Source organism: Leopardus geoffroyi, chromosome B2 (assembly GCF_018350155.1).
Source record: "Leopardus geoffroyi isolate Oge1 chromosome B2, O.geoffroyi_Oge1_pat1.0, whole genome shotgun sequence".
NCBI lineage: Eukaryota > Metazoa > Chordata > Mammalia > Carnivora > Felidae > Leopardus > Leopardus geoffroyi.
The window spans coordinates 100745374-100763892 of NC_059332.1; the positions used below are offsets into that span (position 1 = coordinate 100745374).

At 45.7% G+C, this 18519-nt stretch overlaps 1 protein-coding gene across 7 annotated transcripts in view; it reads right to left on the reverse strand.

The window, feature by feature from the left end:
- Positions 1 to 18519, reverse strand: part of FYN (FYN proto-oncogene, Src family tyrosine kinase) — a 214327-nt gene that overhangs the window by 47401 nt on the left and 148407 nt on the right. For all 7 annotated transcript variants that reach the window (XM_045499308.1, XM_045499307.1, XM_045499314.1 and 4 more), the window contains 2 exons: positions 10549 to 10806; positions 6521 to 6617 (listed from right to left, as the gene is read on the reverse strand). In XM_045499308.1, the coding sequence (XP_045355264.1) occupies positions 6521 to 6617; positions 10549 to 10795 (344 nt within the window). In that variant the 5' untranslated portion in view covers positions 10796 to 10806. The remainder of the gene's footprint in view (positions 1 to 6520; positions 6618 to 10548; positions 10807 to 18519) is intronic.

The following is an 18519-nucleotide window of genomic DNA, read 5'->3' on the forward strand; positions in this document are numbered from 1 at the left end:
TACATGCACTTGTTAAGTATATCATCTAGGAACATATGTAGAATTTTTTTTTTTTTTCTCTGAACACATGCAAAAGAAATGGCTTTGGAGACTAAGATGGTGACAAAGTTCACTGCTCTGAAACTCCACTAGATGGAGACATTTCATCATAAAAAAACAATACCCACTATCTCCCCACCTTCTCCTTTCTTTCTTTCTCTGTCTCTACCCCCCACACCCGACACCTGGGAAATCCTCCAAAATGGTAAAAAAATTAAGAGTTTTCAGCAGAAGCTTATCTTTTACTGCAAGATAACCTTCATCAAGTTAGTTCTAATAGAATTAAAAATATTTTTTTTTCATTTTACTTATTTGAGAGGGAGACAGGGAGGGAGGGGGAGAGAGAGAGACAGAGAGAGAAAGCATGTGTGCTCTTGAGCAGGGAAGAGGAGCAGAGGGAGAGAGAAAGAGAATCTTAAGCAGGTTCCACAGTCCGTGCAGAGCCTGATTTGGGGCTCAATCCCATGACCCTGGGATCATGACCTGAGCCAAACAGATGCTCAACTGACTCAGCCACCCAGGCACCCCCAAATGATTTAAATTAAGATGAAGAAAGTCTAGTATCAATGGTGGGGTACAGGGAAATGTCACCTGGGCAGGAAGCCAATACATTTTGCTGCAGGCTGGGACAAGCCCAGTCCTATCCAGATGATCTGGGATGAATCAAGTATGGTTGACCCTTGAACAACATGGGTTTGAACTGCACAGGTCCACTTATGTGCAGATTTTTTTTTTCAATAAAAACAGTACAGTAAATGTACTGTCTTCCTTATGATTTTCTTAATATTTTCTTTTCTCTAGCTCACTATATTCTAAGAACACAGTATATAATATATAAAACATAAAATGTATGTTAATCGAGTGTTTATGTTATCAGTAAGGCTTCCAGTCAACAGTAGGCTATTAGAAATTAAGTTTTTGGGGAGTCAAGGTTATATGCAATTTAAAAAAAAATTATTTATTTTGAGAGAGAGACAGAGTGAGAGAGAGAGAGAGAGAGAGAGGGAGAAAGTGACCGCGTGAGCAGAGGAGGGGCAGAGAGGCAGAGAGAATCCCAAGCAGGCTCTGCACTGTCAGCACAGACAGCAATGTGGGGCTTGAACTCGTGAACTGTGACATAACCTGAGCCAAAATCAAGAGTGGTATGCTTAACCAACTAAGCCACCCAGGTGCCCCTCTATGCAGATTTTTGACCCCATGAAGTGGGGGGAGCTGGTGCTCCTAATCCTCTCCTTGTTCAAGGGTCAACTACAATTTCCATTTCAAAGCCAGCATTAAGTATCTCATTTTGGTGCTGGCACCTAAATAGTTTAGAACAGATTAGAATCCAGCTATGGGCTCATTCTAAAGTCATGTATCAGGAATTCATGATTTTCTCTGAAGTGACTCCATTAATCTCACAGGGATTTTCAGTTATTCATGAGAAAGATAAAATCCTTTTCTCTTTTTCTAGGCCATCTAGGGTCACTTTTTCCATCAGAGGAGATATGAGGTGACGAGGAAACAATGTATTGTGTAGTAAGCCTCACAGGTTTGCCCAGAGAGGCTGGTACACACTCAAAGCATCTATCAAAAAAAATCTTTTGAGCAAATGAGTAATCATCTCTCTCTCTCTCTTTTTTTTTTTTTTTGGTTAATGTTTGTTTATTTATTAAGAGAGACAGAATGTGAGTCGGGGAGGGGCAGAGGGAGGAAGACAGAATCTGAAGCAGTCTCTAGGCTCTGAGCTGTCAGCACAGAGCCCGATAGGGGCTTAAACTCACGAACCGTGAGATAATGACCTGAGTCGAAGTCAGACACTCAACTGACTGAGCCACCCAGGTGCCCCTAAGTCATCTTTTTAATACACTAGAAGCTCAATTCACCCATAGATAAATAATACTCTTATTTTTTTTTAAAGTTTATTTCGAGAGAGAAAGAGAGCGAGCGTGAGCATAAGTGGGGAAGGGCAGAGAGAGAGGGAGAGACAGAATCCCAAGCAGGCTCCTCACTGTCAGTGCAAAGCCTGACTCGGGGCTTGAACTCATGAACCGTGAGATCGTGACCAGAGCTGAGATGAGAGTTGGACGCTTAACTGACTGAACACCCAGGAGTCCCGATAAATAATACTCTTTACGAATCATTCACCTTGATTTAGGAAAACAGAATTTTTACTATGGTACTTTTTATTTATTGAATTATTGTGGGTAATTAACATTATTAAAGCTGCACTTAAAAAAAAACCAGTTCTTACAGTTCAGATATTTCATTACTTTAGAGTTGGTGAGATTTTCTTTAATGTTATCAGGCTCTGGTCTAGAATAACTTGTGAGTTTTTATAACAGCTGCCCCTATTCCTCCCGTTTAAAGACTTATTAATAGAGCCTGTTGTCAATCCCCAAAATTGCTTATAAGGTTTGTTGGTCCCAAGAGCCTAGAGCCCTGATGCAGCCAGGAAGTGGCATTGGCAAACAGAAGGCTAGATCTGTTGAGCTCTGGAGCATTTTTTTAATTTTATTTTAACGTTTATTTATTTTTGACACAGAGAGAGACAGAGCATGAACGGGGGAGGGGCAGAGAGAGAGGGAGACACAGAATCGGAAAAAGGCTCCAGGCTCTGAGCCATCAGCCCAGAGCCCAATGCGGGGCTCGAACTCAGGACCGCAAGACCACCCGAGCTGAAGTCGGACGCTTAACTGACTGAGCCACCCAGGCGCCCCGGGAGCATTTCTATTATAAATGCTGTATTCTTTCTAAATTTGGTTACTGCCATCTTACTGTCAGAGAGCATATCCATAACAATTTTATCACATGCTTTGCTAGGGCTCTAAACCAGGATTTCTCCTTACCAAGATGAAAAGAAAGTAGTCACTACCGTAGGCACTATTCCAGTCTGTGTAACATGTTTATTATATTTTAAAGAGTCACTGTTTCTAGCTGGTAAATCACTAGTCGTGAAATGTGAAAATGGGGTATAAAATAGAAGCATTTAAACATTTTGGAAAATGGGTTCAAGTTTAACCATGTCCAAATACACTACACTGAGCACCTATAACAGGTCAGTGAAGAACCCTTGCTCCCACATCGGGCAGCAGCGCGGCCGGCTCTGTGCACACGCACACGCGCGTTCATGCACTCGAGGCCCCCACGCCGGGCAGCAGCGTCGCCGGCTCTGTGCACACGCACACGCGCGTTCATGCACTCGAGGCCCCGACGCTGGGCAGCAGCTCCGCCGGCTATATGCACACGCGCGTTCATGCACTCGAGGCCCCCACGCTGGGCAGCAGCGCCGCCGGCTCTGTGCACACGCGCGTTCATGCACTCGAGGCCCCCACGCCGGGCAGCAGCGCCGCCGGCTCTGTGCACATGCACACGCCCGTTCATGCACTTGAAAACCCAAAGACCACCCCTGCCGTCTCCCGTTTCTGCCCCGTGACAGGGGAAGGAGTGGGAGGGCACACATGCTAGGTGTGGCAGCTGCCCCAGGGAGAACGGGGTGCCATCCCCATCCTCTCTCAGCGGACGACAGCCAAAGGCTGGGAGAGGCTGGCGGAGGGGGAAGGAGACGCAAGCCATCTGGTTCTGTATTATTGCTTTGTTTGTCCTTCATGATTTCCCCTTCCCGGTTATTACCCTTGACTTCAAGATATTGCATTTGTTATAAGAACCTTATCTTTTCCCCCATAACCTTGAAAAAGGGCATTTAAATGGCATGTAGGTTGAGGAATTCCACCGGCAAGAAGGAAGAACATTAAAGGGAAAAAAAAAAAAAAAATCTTTGTAATACTTTCTTCTAAGAGAACAGGGCCAGAGGCTCGAACCCGTAAACACTAAAGGCCATGCATGCAAATCGTAAAATACTGATTGAGATAGATTGGATTTTCTTGGAACGTTTCTCCAAAATTTTAACTGAATGCCACTGTAGGTCCTATCCAGTTTAACAAAGGAAGAAACCATGAATGTGACTTTGGCAAGGACCGGCTGTGCAAGTGGCCTATGTATCCGATGCACAGATCCCCTTGCAGTGTGGAGAAAACCTGCAGAGGAAGAGCTGTGTGTGGTCCTGCCTACTCCTCCTTAGTTCTCACCTTTTACAGGTTGGTTAACAGTTCTGGCCAACTTCGGGACTGAGGGAACATTACACAGAATGGGGACGGGAAGTGGTGGGTATTTCAGAATTCACACTAAGTAGACTCTGACAAGAAGGCTTCATCTGAGAATCCAGCTAGCAAGGAGGAATCCTCCTAGAAATCGGAAGAGATCAAAGCCAAATTCCCTTCTCCCCACCTCGCAGCCAGCCTTCCCAACCTTCACGTATCTTGAAAGGTTCGGTCCCCTCTGAGCGGCGTCTCTGGGCCTTTCCACGACCAAACCTGACTGTACTCAGGATGCCATCGCCACATGTCACCCCTGGCTCAGCCGCCTGCTCGCTCCGCTGTGCACCTGGGCAACTCCCGGACTTGAGCCCCCTGGCTCCTCGTGTGTCAAACGAGGACCGTGAGACACAGCTCAGACAACTGCTCGTGGCTGGCACACAGGAGCCTTCAACAGATGGCAACTGTGCGCTATTTAAAAAAAATTCCTGTGGCTACGAGGGGGGCGGGGCTTGCAGGGGGCAGGTAATGTTCTTCTTGAATTGGGCGGTGGCTGCACAGGCACATACAGTTTGCGAAAATACAGCAAACTATACGCTTTTAAAACACTGGTAAAACATGCATAGCAAAATTTACCATTTCCGCCATTTTTAAGTGTGAAGTTGAGCAGCACCAAGGACATTCACATTGTTGTGTGACCACTACCACACACACTTCCACTATGTGGAATTTTCTGCATGTATTGGAATAGTTTAAAAAAAACAAAAACCTACCCACACCCATTAATGATGACAATACACATGATAATTAAAAGAAACCCCAACAACCCGTGGCTACTATATAGACCCTGTCTTCTCATGTCCGGAAGAGTTACCGGGCCCCCAGTGGGAAGGATCCAGCTCCTGCCCTTCTTGAAGGGTGGCGAATTCTGAGAGTTGGGGGCGGTTTTGACGCCTGAGGGAATTTCCTGTTACAAGGACCGCCTCTCTCTTCTGGGACATGGATGCACTGGCCCACCTCCCGCTCCTTTCGCTCGAACTCTCAGGAAAGACAAAGAGCCAGGCATGCCGATCCTTCTGCCGTCACAGTTTGCTCAGGGGACAGAGTCCAGAGCACGTGGCCCTGGCGACACAGGAGAACGTGCTGGTGGGCCCTCATCCCTGGAGTGGCGATCTCCCCCCAGTCACTTGGGAGCACTCACAAGGAAAACTTGAGGTACAGTGACTTGCTGACGTCACGCTACCTTTTTCTCCTTCTCCTATCTATCTATCTATCTATCTATTTATTTATTTTAAAGTAAACTCTATGTCCAATGTGGGGCTCAAACTCACCACCCCAAGATTGAGTCGCACGCTCTACTGACTGTGCCAGCCAGGCACCCCCACCACCACACCATCATTTTCTTCGAAGCCTGAAGTTTTCTGGCAGGCACACTGCGTTAACCTAATAGAGGCAATATTGAAAAACTACAGGGAAAGGGAGCCTGGGTGGCTCAGTCGGTTAAGCGTCTGACTTCGGCTCAGGTCATGATCTCACAGTTTGTGGGTTTGAGCCCTGTGTCGGGCTCTGTGCTGACAGCTCAGAGCCTGGAGCCTGCTCCAGATTCTGTCTCCCTCTCTCTCTGTCCTTCCCCCCACTCAAAATAAACATTAAACATAAAAGTACAGGGAAATATGTTTCCCTATATATGATGCCACATAGACCTATAGTTACTCTTCTTAGTGGAAGTATTAAACGTAGAATTTGAAAAGTGAGTGACTCTTACCCTTGACATTTCCCCACTGTCTGTTTAACTATTGCTCTTACTGGTCACATTTAAAATGCACACATTGCAGCCGTTCACAAGTGGGCGAAATAGCTTCTCCTTCCCATCTCACAAAGATTTCAGTCACTCGCAAATTTTCACTATGGGGAGACGCCTCCACAGGCTTCTCCAATCGGAGCATTTAGCAGTTTTGAAAACAGAAGGGACTTGTTGCCAGCCGCGAGTGAGGGCTCGGCTAGCGCAACTTGTAAGATGCAAAAAAAAAAAAAAAAAAACCCAAAACCCAAAACCCAAAAAACCCTCAAGCAGAGAGAGGTTAATGCGAACGGCCAGCCAAGCTTTGTGCCAATCGTGTGAGGATGCAGCTCTGTAGAGGGCGATACTGGATCTTGGCCAACCTTTAAACCCCAAACACCAACTCTGCTACTACGGTATCCTCCAAAAAGCTCCTTGGACCCCAGAGCCATAAAATACTGTCCTGGTTCGTCTACCCTTCATTTCTTAAGTTACATTGCCACAAATCAATGAATTTAGCAAGTGCTCTTTTAGCATTTCGGGTACTGAAAAGGCACAGACTGGTAACACAAGTATTCCTTCCCAATCTGAAAGACACGCATATTTCCCCTTCCCTCTCCAAACTTACGAGCTGTTCAATATTTGGAATTTTTCTCCTTTGTGAAAACTCAGGTCATCTTCCGTCCGTGCTTCATAGTCATAAAGGGCTACAAACAGGGTCACTCCTGACAACACGAAATCAAAAGGGGAGAGATTATTACACAAGGGGAAAGTAATTCCAAGAAATTAAATCTTCACTGAAGTCTCATTCTCAAAACCTACATCTAATCGGCACTGATAACAGGATGCGGTGATGTAATTCACGTGTGAAACTAGAGTCGCGGGGCTGAATGTATGCCTTGGTCTTTGTAGGGGAAGCATTACTCGATCTGACTAAAACCTAGAGTTAAAGGTGCACTTTTCTCTATGCGCCTCTGAATGAGTCCTCGGGAAAAGACACATATTAATGTCATGTCCACAGCGAAGGGGCAGCAGTGGTGGTATGGTTCACATTTGCAGAGGTCTGCAGCAGTTACAGACACCTTTTATCTGACACAAATTCTCCTCCTCTCAGGAGCCCAGGAACAGATCACTCTTTTCCCATGGTGTAACAGTAATATAGAATGAGATAGGAAACTCCTTCCTCAGCCTGGGATTGAGAAGCCCCTGTCCAGAAATGTTCACCCCAGTTAGAGGAGGTCTTCTTGCTTTTGGTATCTGCTATTGCTCTGGGGACTCCCTCTCTCCTACCACAAAGTTGCCTATCCTTGCATTGACCTATAGTACTTACCCTTCCTCATGCCCGCCCTAGGTCTTCTCATCTGGTGGACTCCCCACAGAGGCCTTTTCTGCTTTGCAGAAGTCTGCTATCAATAGTAAGAAATGGCCAGCATCCCATTTAGCCTAGGACCTCCTTCACATAGTAAGCAGAATTCTAAGATAGCATCCTCAGTGATTCCCGCCTCCTGGTATTCATGGCCTTGTGTCATCCCCCTGCCTTGAGTGCGGAAGAACCTAGTGACTTGCTTCTAACCGAGAGAACATGGCAAAGGTGATGGGACATCCCACAGGTGATTAGGCTTCCAAAGATTGTGACTTCTGTCTTCTAGCCACTCTCTGAACTGCCATTTTGGCTTGAACACTTTGATGAAGCAAGCTGCCATGTCGGAGAGGCACACACGACAAAGAACTGAGGGTGGCCTCTGGCCAACAGCCAACGAGGAACTGAGTGCTGCCAACACCACATGAGCTTGGCAGCAGATCCTTCTTAGTTGGACTGTGAGATGACTAAAGCCCAGCCAACACACCTTGATCGCAGCTGGTGAGAGATTCTGAAATAGAGGACCCAGTTAAGTCATTCCTGGATTTCTGACCCACAGGAATTGTGAGACCGTAAGTATGTATTGTTTTAAAGCTGCTAAGTTGGTGGTAATATGCGGCAGTCGTTAACTAATACATCCCATTTCTCTGCTCTTTGGTCTCTTACTTTGCTGTCCGCACACGTCAAAGTACCTGATATGGTCTAAAGAACGCACAACATGGGTTCCATTCTTCACCATGCTGCCATTTTGCTGTGTCCGTAGTTCCAAGGGAACAGATGTGCCTGTGGGACCACTCCAAAACCAGAGAAGGAGGTGGGGGCTTGTCTTTCCACCTCATCCCAAGTGGGGTTTCCCAGTAGGAGAACTGGTATTCAGAAGGTCTGACCATGGACAGCAGCAGGGCTCATTTGGCAACTTTAGATTTCTTTGAAAGGTTGGAAGAGAGACTGGCTTAAAACAAAGAAGTGGAAGCCTGTAGGTCATGCCTGTTCTCACTGAACACTGCGTGAACAGATTCCTTTTGTGACATAAGTTGAAAACAAACCCAAGCTCCATTGTGTGGAAGACAAGGCACATGAGGATGGATACTTCCATTCTCCCTCTCTCTCCCTGCATCAGCCTGCAAATTCTCACTGGGACTTTTATCTTCTAAGGGTGGAGGGGAGAGTCAAAGGAGGTCACGGGGGCACACAGACATTAAAGCACTAAAAGCAGTGGTGGAGAGACAGACCTGCACATGTAAGAAAGCCAAATAATACAAGGTGGTGGGGTGGGGTGGTGGGAAGCTGGGTGGCTCAGTTAGGTTGAGCGTCCGACTCTTGATTTTGGCTCAGGTCATGATCTCATGGTTCATGAGTTCGAGCCCCAGAGCCCCACGTTGGGCTCCTGGCTGATAGTGCGGAGCCTGCTTGGGATTCTGTCCCTCCCTCCTTCTGCTCCTCCCCTCTCTCAAAATAAATAAATAAACTTAAAAAAAAAATAATGCAAGGCAGAAAAATCTACCGACATTTGGGAGTGCCATGTTTGAACTTTGAAATTTTATAAGGTGGTCTCTTATATATATTGTCCCTGACGATAGTATAGACTCCCACGTTTAATGCCAAGTATCCCCTCCAGTGACTTTATGAATGATACCTGCAGGCACACGGATTCGTACCCAGCATTCATGAATGAACAAGGTCAATGTCTGCGTCAGTAGAATTCAGTCTGGTTGGCAAAGAACTCAGCAGGCACAGGAAGTGTGTGTCGGTGCATTTTTGGCCCTCCCCCCCCCTTTTTTTTGCTCCTGCATCCTCAGAGACAGACTTCCATAGAATGCCTCTTTCCTTCCTCCCTTCTTTCCAGGTACCTTCCGGGAAGGTAGGAAGGATGGGTGAGTGTGCTAACATTGATTCACTCATGCAAAGCCTACCTTAAAAGAAAGCTGGATCCCTTACAACACAATGATATAATGCCCAAGGCTCTGGGTCAGGTCCCCTGGATATAACTACACTGCCTTGTTGCATGCAGAGGAAAAAAAAAAAAATCCCTGCTAATGCCTCAGTAGTGCCAACTCCCCAGGTAAAAAGGCACAGTGGGTCCTTATGTAAGACATGGCTTCCCAAATAAGCCAAAAGCATAATGGTTGATGTATATCTCCTTAAACTTTTGCAATAAACAGAACAATCTTAGAATAATGTCTAATATCTAGTTACCATGATTCACATGCTGGGAGAAGATTTGGAAGGCTACGGATGCATGAGATAACTTACAAATATTTTGTAAAACATATGTCTGAGAACGTATGCCAGACATTTTACAAAGTATTAGCTAAGTCAGCAAATGTACATGGCAGTAAAACAGAGTCTTGTGGTGGGAAAGAGAAGGAAACTTAAAAAAAAAAATGAAAAGGATCTCTTAAGGATACATAAGATTTTATTAAAAAAATTTTTTTTTTTAGTTTGAGAGAGAGAGAGAGAGAGAGAGAGAGAGCACGCAAGCAGGGGAGGGGGCAGAGACAGAGAGACAGAGAGACAGAGAATTTCAAGCACAGAGTCTGATGCAGGGCTCGATCCCACGACCCTGGGATCATGAGCTGAGCCAAAATCAAGAGTTGGACGCTCAACTGACTGAGCCACCCAGGAGCCCCAAGATTTGGCGCCCCAAGATACATGATACAATTGAGGGTTGGTAAACTCAGTCATACGGAAGGTGGTGGGAAGGTCAGAAAGAATTAACGAAGATCAATGGCCAAAAACTAATGCTGCCAAATGTTCCCACTAGCTGGGAGGTGACAGGCAGGCTGACGATCAGGAAGACGAGGGAGAAGGTTCTACCCATGCAAAGTGGCTCCTAACTGGGCTTTGGGAGGAAGGAGTGCATTGATATCTGGAGAACTCAAAATACACACTCAGATCTAGTCCTGGAGCTTCTGATTCAAAAGATCTTGGCTGGGACTCAGTATTTTGAAAAGCTGCTCGTCATTCTGAGTCAGCCAGCCAAGCTTGAGACCACTGGTTGGCAGACAGTACCTCAGTGGAAGCTGTACCTCCTAACCCATGCAGGATCTGCACAGAGCAGCACCTTGGGGGTCACCTCATACCACTGTGGCCAGCATTTTCATTTGCCCATCAAGCCTTATGTTCTTTGTGTGTTTTTTGTTTTTGTTTTTGTTTTTTCTGTTTTCCAGCCCCTCATCTGGCAGCAGGTGGGTGGAGACTGATGAAAAACTTAACGCTAAGTCCTTAGTCAAAGGGAGCTGACGGGAACACAGATGTTCAATTGTCAAAAGAATTAAGAACAGCTCGATTCTTACCCGTTCCTCCCCTGGTACGCAAGGTCCCAGTGTGAGATGAAGAGTTCACACCCCCAAAGACAGTGAGTCCTTGGCCCCCGGCTGCATGGAAGTTGTTGTAGTTCGGGATGGAGGTCACGCCGAAGCTGGGGTAGTGCTGAGGAGTGGGGTCTGTGCCATAGCGGTACCCGGAGCTCTGGTTCAGGCTGCCATCCCTCTCCTCCGTCAGTTTTGTTGCTTCTTTATCCTTACATTGCACACAGCCCATTATCTAAATTCCTGCCGGAAACAAAAAGGAGGCATGTGAACTTGGATGCTCCTTAGTTGCTGGGTGGTTGGATTAAAGAGGAATCATTTATAAGGCTCATCCCTGGATGCTTCAGGCCTGTAAGGGACAAGAAGAAAAGCAGCGGCTAGACTTTATGGTTAGAAGCAATCTCGGTGCCCCTGACAACCACATTTGTTCCCCATGTGCTCTGGGTGATGGGATCCACCCAGAGTATGGTCACGAGGCAGCAACTCCCTCAAATGAGGTCTACACCCCTTAAAATTCTGTAACACTACATACCTGCCTAAAGATAATCTAATACTACTTCTTATGCTTTTCTTTAGTCACCTAAAAGAATAATGTACACTCTATAAAGTGAGATTCTGCAATATTAGAATGAAAACCTATATCATGGCCCCAAAAAAAAAATCTAAGGAAGAGCGGGGAGGAGTGCTGGGAAAGCCAGAACACAGCTCCTACAACAGCTCATCATACCTCTTCCCTCACGGGTACCCATTCTTGAGACACACACTTGGTAAATTTTAAGCAGGAAGAGTGATATGTATCAAAATTAAGAAATAGGTGCCGGATGAAAAAGAAAATTGGCAGTAACTAAGAGGTCCGAGTATATTTGCAGGATGTCATCATAGCCTACAGTAACAAAATCATTTACAGCTGCTAATTAACTTTTCCAATTTCCATTAGCTTTTGACATCTTTCAAATATTAAAAAAAATCAATCCCATGTTTGAGAGTTAGTGGTAGATTAAAAACTCAAGTTGCCGTTATCCCACACTCCTCCAAATCTACTTCTCCTGCGCTCATCTCAGACACACACCACCAGTGACTGACTTGCTCAAGTCAGAATCCTGAGAAGTGACTTGATTTGCTTCCTTATTACTTCTTACTCTCCCTGTCTCATGCCCTACTATCTAAACATGCCAAACTTCTCAGTTCCTTAAAGGTTCCATTTCTTCTGCTCTCTTTCAGGCCTTGGAACACGGCCTTGAACATTCTTTCCTGATGTGCAACAGAGCCTTCATGTTCCAGGTGAGACCGCTTCCTCTGCAAAGCCTTCTCTGACCCCCGTACCCACCCTCCACATCTGGGGCGATGCTCTTCCTAAGTGCTTCCACGGCATCCTGATTTCCCCCATCATGGCACCTCTTGCGCCATATTGGAACATCGTCTGTCCACCTGTCTCATTGCCCAGTGGACTGTGGGTTCCACCAAAGCAGGGCTCTGTCCATTTTTGTCATAGCTATAATGCAGTGCCTGACACGTGGTAGGTCTTCAATAAACAGCAATGAGTGAAGATTCTCCAGTCCAGTATGTTTCTCTTTCACCCTTTCTCTCTGCATCAAGACCAACCCTTCTCTCAGTGGCCTACACTAGCACTTGACCCTGCAGTTCTGAATCTATTGGCATGTGTGACAAGTAAGGAGGATTCAGAAATACAAGGTTAAGTTGGTTGAATGGTCCTACTTTGGACTATAATACCCTGTCAAGTTGATGGGGGTAAGTACAACATGCAATGGATGGCCCTGCCACAACTCTGAAAAGTGGCCCATGTGAAACCAAAGGCTCAAATAAGAAACACATTGGCATCATGTGTAATTACACGTGTTCACTGGGGAGGGCAAAGCTGGTACAGGAATGGAAGGGACTTGAAGTAGTGGAGGAGAATGAAAGAGCCAGTTTTTCTTAGTATCTTGCAATCCAAAGTGGGGAGTGCCACATCAGATATAGACTCTAGGGAGGGGCGTGGGGGGTGGAGGGGGGCACTGTTCTGAACACTGCTTTTCTGGGGAACAGGGTCATGAAAGCAGCATCAGACTGCTCTAATGTCCTCTCACATTACACATTTCAATAAATACCTATTGAATTCAATGAATTCAGTTGAATTCAATGTCAGTTCCTGAGAATGGAAACGTCTGGAAATGAGCCGCCTACTGCTTGAGCTGAGATCACCAAATCTGGAACACATTTACACGTAAATCATTCGAGATGAACTTACAGTGTACTGTGTCCAACACGCTAGCTTATGGTAGATGAATGCAATTTTAACAAATTTCCAATAGGAAATGCAAACGCTGTCCGAGGCATGATTTATGGAAGGAATTTCATCGTTTGTTGTTGCTATTGCTTCATAAGATTGATAAATATGTTGCTCGCTTTATATTAACTCTTTCATGGCAGAAAGTTCAAAGGTCAGACAGAAGACAGTTCTTGTTCCAGGCGCCTTTTTCAGGGATTTCAATGATCTACTATAATTAGAAGATGTAAGACCTGAATCACAGAAGCACATCATTTACACCAGTGGTTCTCAGCCGGGGGTGACTTCACTCCCCTCACCCCACCCCCTTTACTCTCCAAGGGACATATTAGGCAATGTCCACAGACATTTTCGGTTGTTACAACTCAGGGATAAGAGGTACTACTGGTACCCAGTCGGTAGAGGCCAAGAATGCTGCTGATAAACATTCTACAATGAACAGGACAGCCTCCAATAACAAAGAATTAACTGGCCCCAGATGTTAACAGCATCAAGGTCAAGAAATCCTGCCTTATGAAGGAGAAAGAACTTATATCTATATCTTTGAAACAGCATAACAGCTGTTTCCTTTACATGTGTGCGATCGGCATGCAATCCAGAATGATAGGCACTCTAAGTAGAAGGAAGCCATTTAAAAAACTGACACGAAATGCTGATTCTTCTCTAGAAGCTTACTCCTTGGGATAGAGAAAAGAAGCTAGAACCAATGAGAACTCCCATTACAAACTACTCTTCCAACTCCAACAAAACAAAATGCTACATCAGAACCCCACTGAAAACAGGACTAAGGAAAAAACCAATCTTTCAAAATCCGCTAAGAAAAGGTATTAACACTGTAATAAACAACTAATACCGTCCATATAACTCTATGAAATAATGAAAGGAAACAAACAGTAAGCTCCTTGCAGGCAGGGATACTCTTCGGTTTGGTTTTGTTATTACATCCCCAGGGTCCAGAACAGTGCCTGGCACGCTGCAGGAGCTCAATAAATATTTGTTAAATGGTTAGAATGCTAAAAAGCAACACTCAGCCAAAAATCATTTGGAGGAAAACGATTCTTTTTTTGTAGAAGGGGCAGCTCTGTTACCACTTCATGTATGTGCAATTTTGAGTAGGAAATGTTTCTGCACGGATCTTGCTTACTCTCTTCCTTTCACTGACAGACATGAAGAAACCAAAGTAAATCAGTAAATGCAGGCTCAAGACATTAAAAGTTAATTGCAATGAAAATATTTTTGTAAGAACTTGTGGTTTTCTTCCTCCCACTTGGGGCAGTCAGACCAACCATCTCCTGATGGAAGAGTCAGAAGGTGCTCCATGAGCCGTACTCAACATGACTTCAGGCTCCTTGCCACGAGGCAAACCTCTGAGCATTCGAGTTAAAATAAAAACATCCTCTCCACATCCACAGTTCTGTGGTGTGGCATTTATGGCCAACGGCCAAGGCTGTAGGTCCATTATGAACATATAGTGTACTAACAGACTTGCCCTAGATCTGTGGGACACTGGGAAACGCTGAATACTGCCATCCCAAAAGTGGGGCCCTGGAGTTACTCTGATGAGTAAATCATATACTATGAACTCATGACCATCATTCTCTGCGTGTTGCTTTACCTAGAGAAACTGACTGACAAGAACTCTGACCAATAAGATCCTATGACTGTGGTCGAGGTGTCTGGATTGTAGCCGTGAAGCTGCCCACTCCCTGCGCCCCCCTAACTCCTGCCATTCTTCAATCCTTCGGCAAAACTAAAGGGCTCTGTTTCTATTATGCAAGTAAAACCCGATTTACATAAAATTTCCTGAGTCCTGTGGATCTTGTATGTGCCAACGGCATTACGCAACTCAGGAAAGAGTTGTCGAAGAGAGAATCCACGGATCGTCACACCCTGTTCGTGTGAGTCTGGCAGACATTGTCAACTGATCACAGCCCTTTCTGGTGCTATGCCACGTGTGGCCTCAGAATCCTTCTCCATATAGCCCTTGGGTGATGGACTGAAGCTGCCATAAAAGTTGGAATCTATCCGCTACTCTGGGCATAGGCTGCTTTGATCCAGAATGAGTCCGGTTGAACATCTATTCCCTTCACTGATGCCACAGACCATAGTCTGGTTTGCTAAATGCACATTAAACACAGATAAGCTCACATTTCCTTGTATGCCAGCCAATAAAGCAACACCTGTATACTCAGGACTTCTGAGAAGATTTCTGGTGTGTACGAGAGCTACGTACCAAAAAGGGGAATAGGCTACTGGCAGTTGTCTGCAAAAGCAAATTACCTTCCCTTTTTTAAAAAAAATTTTTAAATGTTTATTTATTTTTGAGAGAGAGAGACAGACAGACAGACAGACAGACAGGCAGAGAGAGGCAGGCAGAGAGACAGAGAATCCAAAGCAGGCACCAGGTTCTCAGCTGTCAGCACACAGCCTGATGCAGGGCTTGAACTCATGGACCATGAGATCATGATCTGAGCTGAAGTAAGATGCTTAACCAACTGAGCCACCCAGGCGCCCCACAAATTACCTTCTCTTGAGACACATAAACTTGAAGGCAGAGGAGAGATGGCAGGAGGTGAGATGGCAGAGAAGAGAGGTGAAAATAACAACCATTTTAATTTCAGCAATTTGAGCACTTTTGCACCAGAAACCAACCCAGGTGGATGTGGAGAAGTGACAGCCCTGAGGCAGAAGTCCATCCTTGCTGTTGATTGCCCTGACTCTGAAGAGTGACAGGTGGAGCCACACTGGCCTGTACTTTCATGTGGCATATCTCCTGGTGGTATCCCTCACCATCCCTATAGCTGGTCTCCACTTTGCCTGGGTGAAAATCATAACACAAGCGAAGGAACAAGGGCACCTAGAAACCAAACAAGCAATGGAGATGGGGACAGCTGAAAAAGAACTCAAGGCTGCATTGTAGATCAACTGCACAGTCTCATACACTTCTCCGGGAACACAGCAACAACTATAGTTTAATGAGCAACCATCCTTTTCTGGTCAACAATAATAACATGAGGCAAAAGGAGAAGATGTGGCAGAAAACACTGGAAATGACTTCTGGATAGAAGATTCATGACAGGGGGTTCTTGATCCTTTTCAAATTGGAAACACCCACAAGAATCAACCTGAGGTATCTTGCTACATTCTCCATAGAGAAAACAAATCCCTTGAAAGTCTAAAGATTGGTCTATTTTATTTGACACGGTTGACTTTAACAAAGAGTAATTATCCCACGTGGATTTGACCTCATCAAGTGAGCCCTTGAAAAGGACTGGGCTCTCTCTGGAGAAGTAGATACAAAGTGTAAGAGGCATTCCAGGGAAGGGATGTTCTCCAATGCTGGCTTTGCAGATAGAGGGGGCTATGTGGCCAGAAACACGAGTGGCCTTTAGGAGCTGAGAACAGTCCCCACTTGGCAGAAAGCAAAGAAATGAGAACCTCAGTCTTAAAACTACAAGGACCTGAAGATAGATTCTTCCCTAGTCAAGACTCCAGAATATTGTTGGCCAACACAGCTTTGGGAGCAGAGAGGTCAGCCACACCATACCCACACTCTCAGAACTGTGAGTTAATAAATGGCGGCTGTTTAAGCTGCTACATTTGTGGTAATAGTTACACAGTAAGAGAAAGCTAGTATATATTTTGGTGGCATGGGCACCACTGAGATGAAGGCTCCAATGTTGGTAGTGATGACCAATATCAAAGGAGGGCTCCCTGCCAGCCAGGTACTATGCTATGTACTAGAACATGCCATCTCACTAAATTCTCATGACAATCCTAAGACAGAGGTATTATTTCCCCTCACTTTACAACGGAGGAACGGAGGGTTATGAGACTTTGCCCGCAGCTCGGTTAGGGGTGGAGATGGGATCTGAAGCTAGACAGACTGATCCCATGGCTGGCACATGGAGCCTGTAGACCAGAGCTGCTTTCTGCCCCATGGACTCCTGGCCGGTCCATGCCAGGGTTTGGGTGTGAGGTAAATGGAGGGGAGGAGGGAGAGGCCCGTGGGGATGGCCCCCTGGTTCTACAGAACCTAGCTTCATGTGTATGACTAACGGGGGCCCTGACATCAGAGACTGGGCCACATTCCCCACATTCACATGCTGCCTCAAGACTGTGGACTCTGTGAGGGTGCCGGGACCATGCCAGGCCTGGTGAGTCACCAGCTTCCTTCAGGTGGTGTGTGTGTGTGTGTGTGTGTGTGTGTGTTGGGGGGGGGTGATTCTTAATGAACGTTTGAGCCAATGCACTGAAGCTCCCCTTAGTTTCCTGATTACTTCCTAGATGTGGCGAGTGTTTATATACACCATGGAGGAGTGAGCGAACACCGGTTTCCTTGCTGTAAGTGAGCTTTCCTACTGCATTCAAAACATGATTTGCTTTACAGGCAGAACTTTCTGGAGCATATTTACTGCATAACCAGAGCACATGCAACGCCTCCTCCAAGCACAACATAACAGATTTCTGCTCTTGGTGGCGCCGTGAGGGAGAGCCTCCCCCACCAAACACGAGCAATAATATGTCACATCTTTGAGGTGAGAAAACTGAGGTGAACTCAGGAACATACACAGGGTGGATGGGGCAACATGCAATGGTGGGAGGAAGGAAGGAGCCCATCTAAAAATCAGATCGAAGCTTTGCTTTGGAAATGAGAAGAGGCGGTGTTGGATGATCATTTGTGCATTCTCACAAGTATCACATTACTTTAGGAAAAACACCGCCTTCCTGGCACCTAGAATATTTTCTGGCTGCCCCCTCCCCCACCGCCCCTACGGCCTGTCTGGTCCGAATGACCCCCCGAGACGAGAAGCAGCGGCTCACACCCCTTCAGCATGTTCTCTTTTCTTTTCTGTAAAACCTTCCATCCCCCCGTGCCCAGAGATTCAAAAACACTTAAATACGAAAGAAATGGAAGCATTAGACCCCAATGGTGAGATTTAACACTGCAGTCAACGAAAAGCTGGAGCCATTCCCAAACCCAAATGGCCAAATGAGGTTTTAACACCAAACTGTGGAAAGGCTCCAGAAGGAGGAAAGAACATTTTCTTCTTACAGTCACTTCACTTTGGATCTCAGGGCTAAGACAAGGGTGCAATGGTGATAAAAAAAATAAGGATATGTTGTAACTGTCTACGCCAGAGGGTTCAGAAAGAATTAGAACACAGATTGTCAAGTTTTTCAGACCTTCTCCCACCCTTTTTGGGAGGGAAAAAAAAAGTTCCTTTGTGGTTACTATTAACATTTTATCTTATTTTTATTGATATATCATTCACATACCATAAAATTCACCCTCTTAAAGCGTACAACTCAGTGGTTTTTAATATATTTATCAGGGCGCCTGGGTGGCTCAGTCGGTTGAGCGTCCGACTTCGGCTCAGGTCATGATCTCACAGTTTGTGGGTTCGAGCCCTGCATCGGGCTCTGGGCTGACAGCTCGCAGCTCGGAGCCTGGAGCCTGCTTCGGATTCTGTGTCTCCCTCTCTCTCTCTGCCCCACCCCCACTCATGCTCTGTCTCTCTCTGCCTCTCAAAAAAAATAAAGAAATTAATAAAAAAAATTTTTTTAAATATATTTACAAAGGAAACCATTGCCACTGTCTACTCCTAGAATATTCTCATTACCCCTCCACAGAAACCTGTACTCATTAAACAGTTATTCCTCATTTC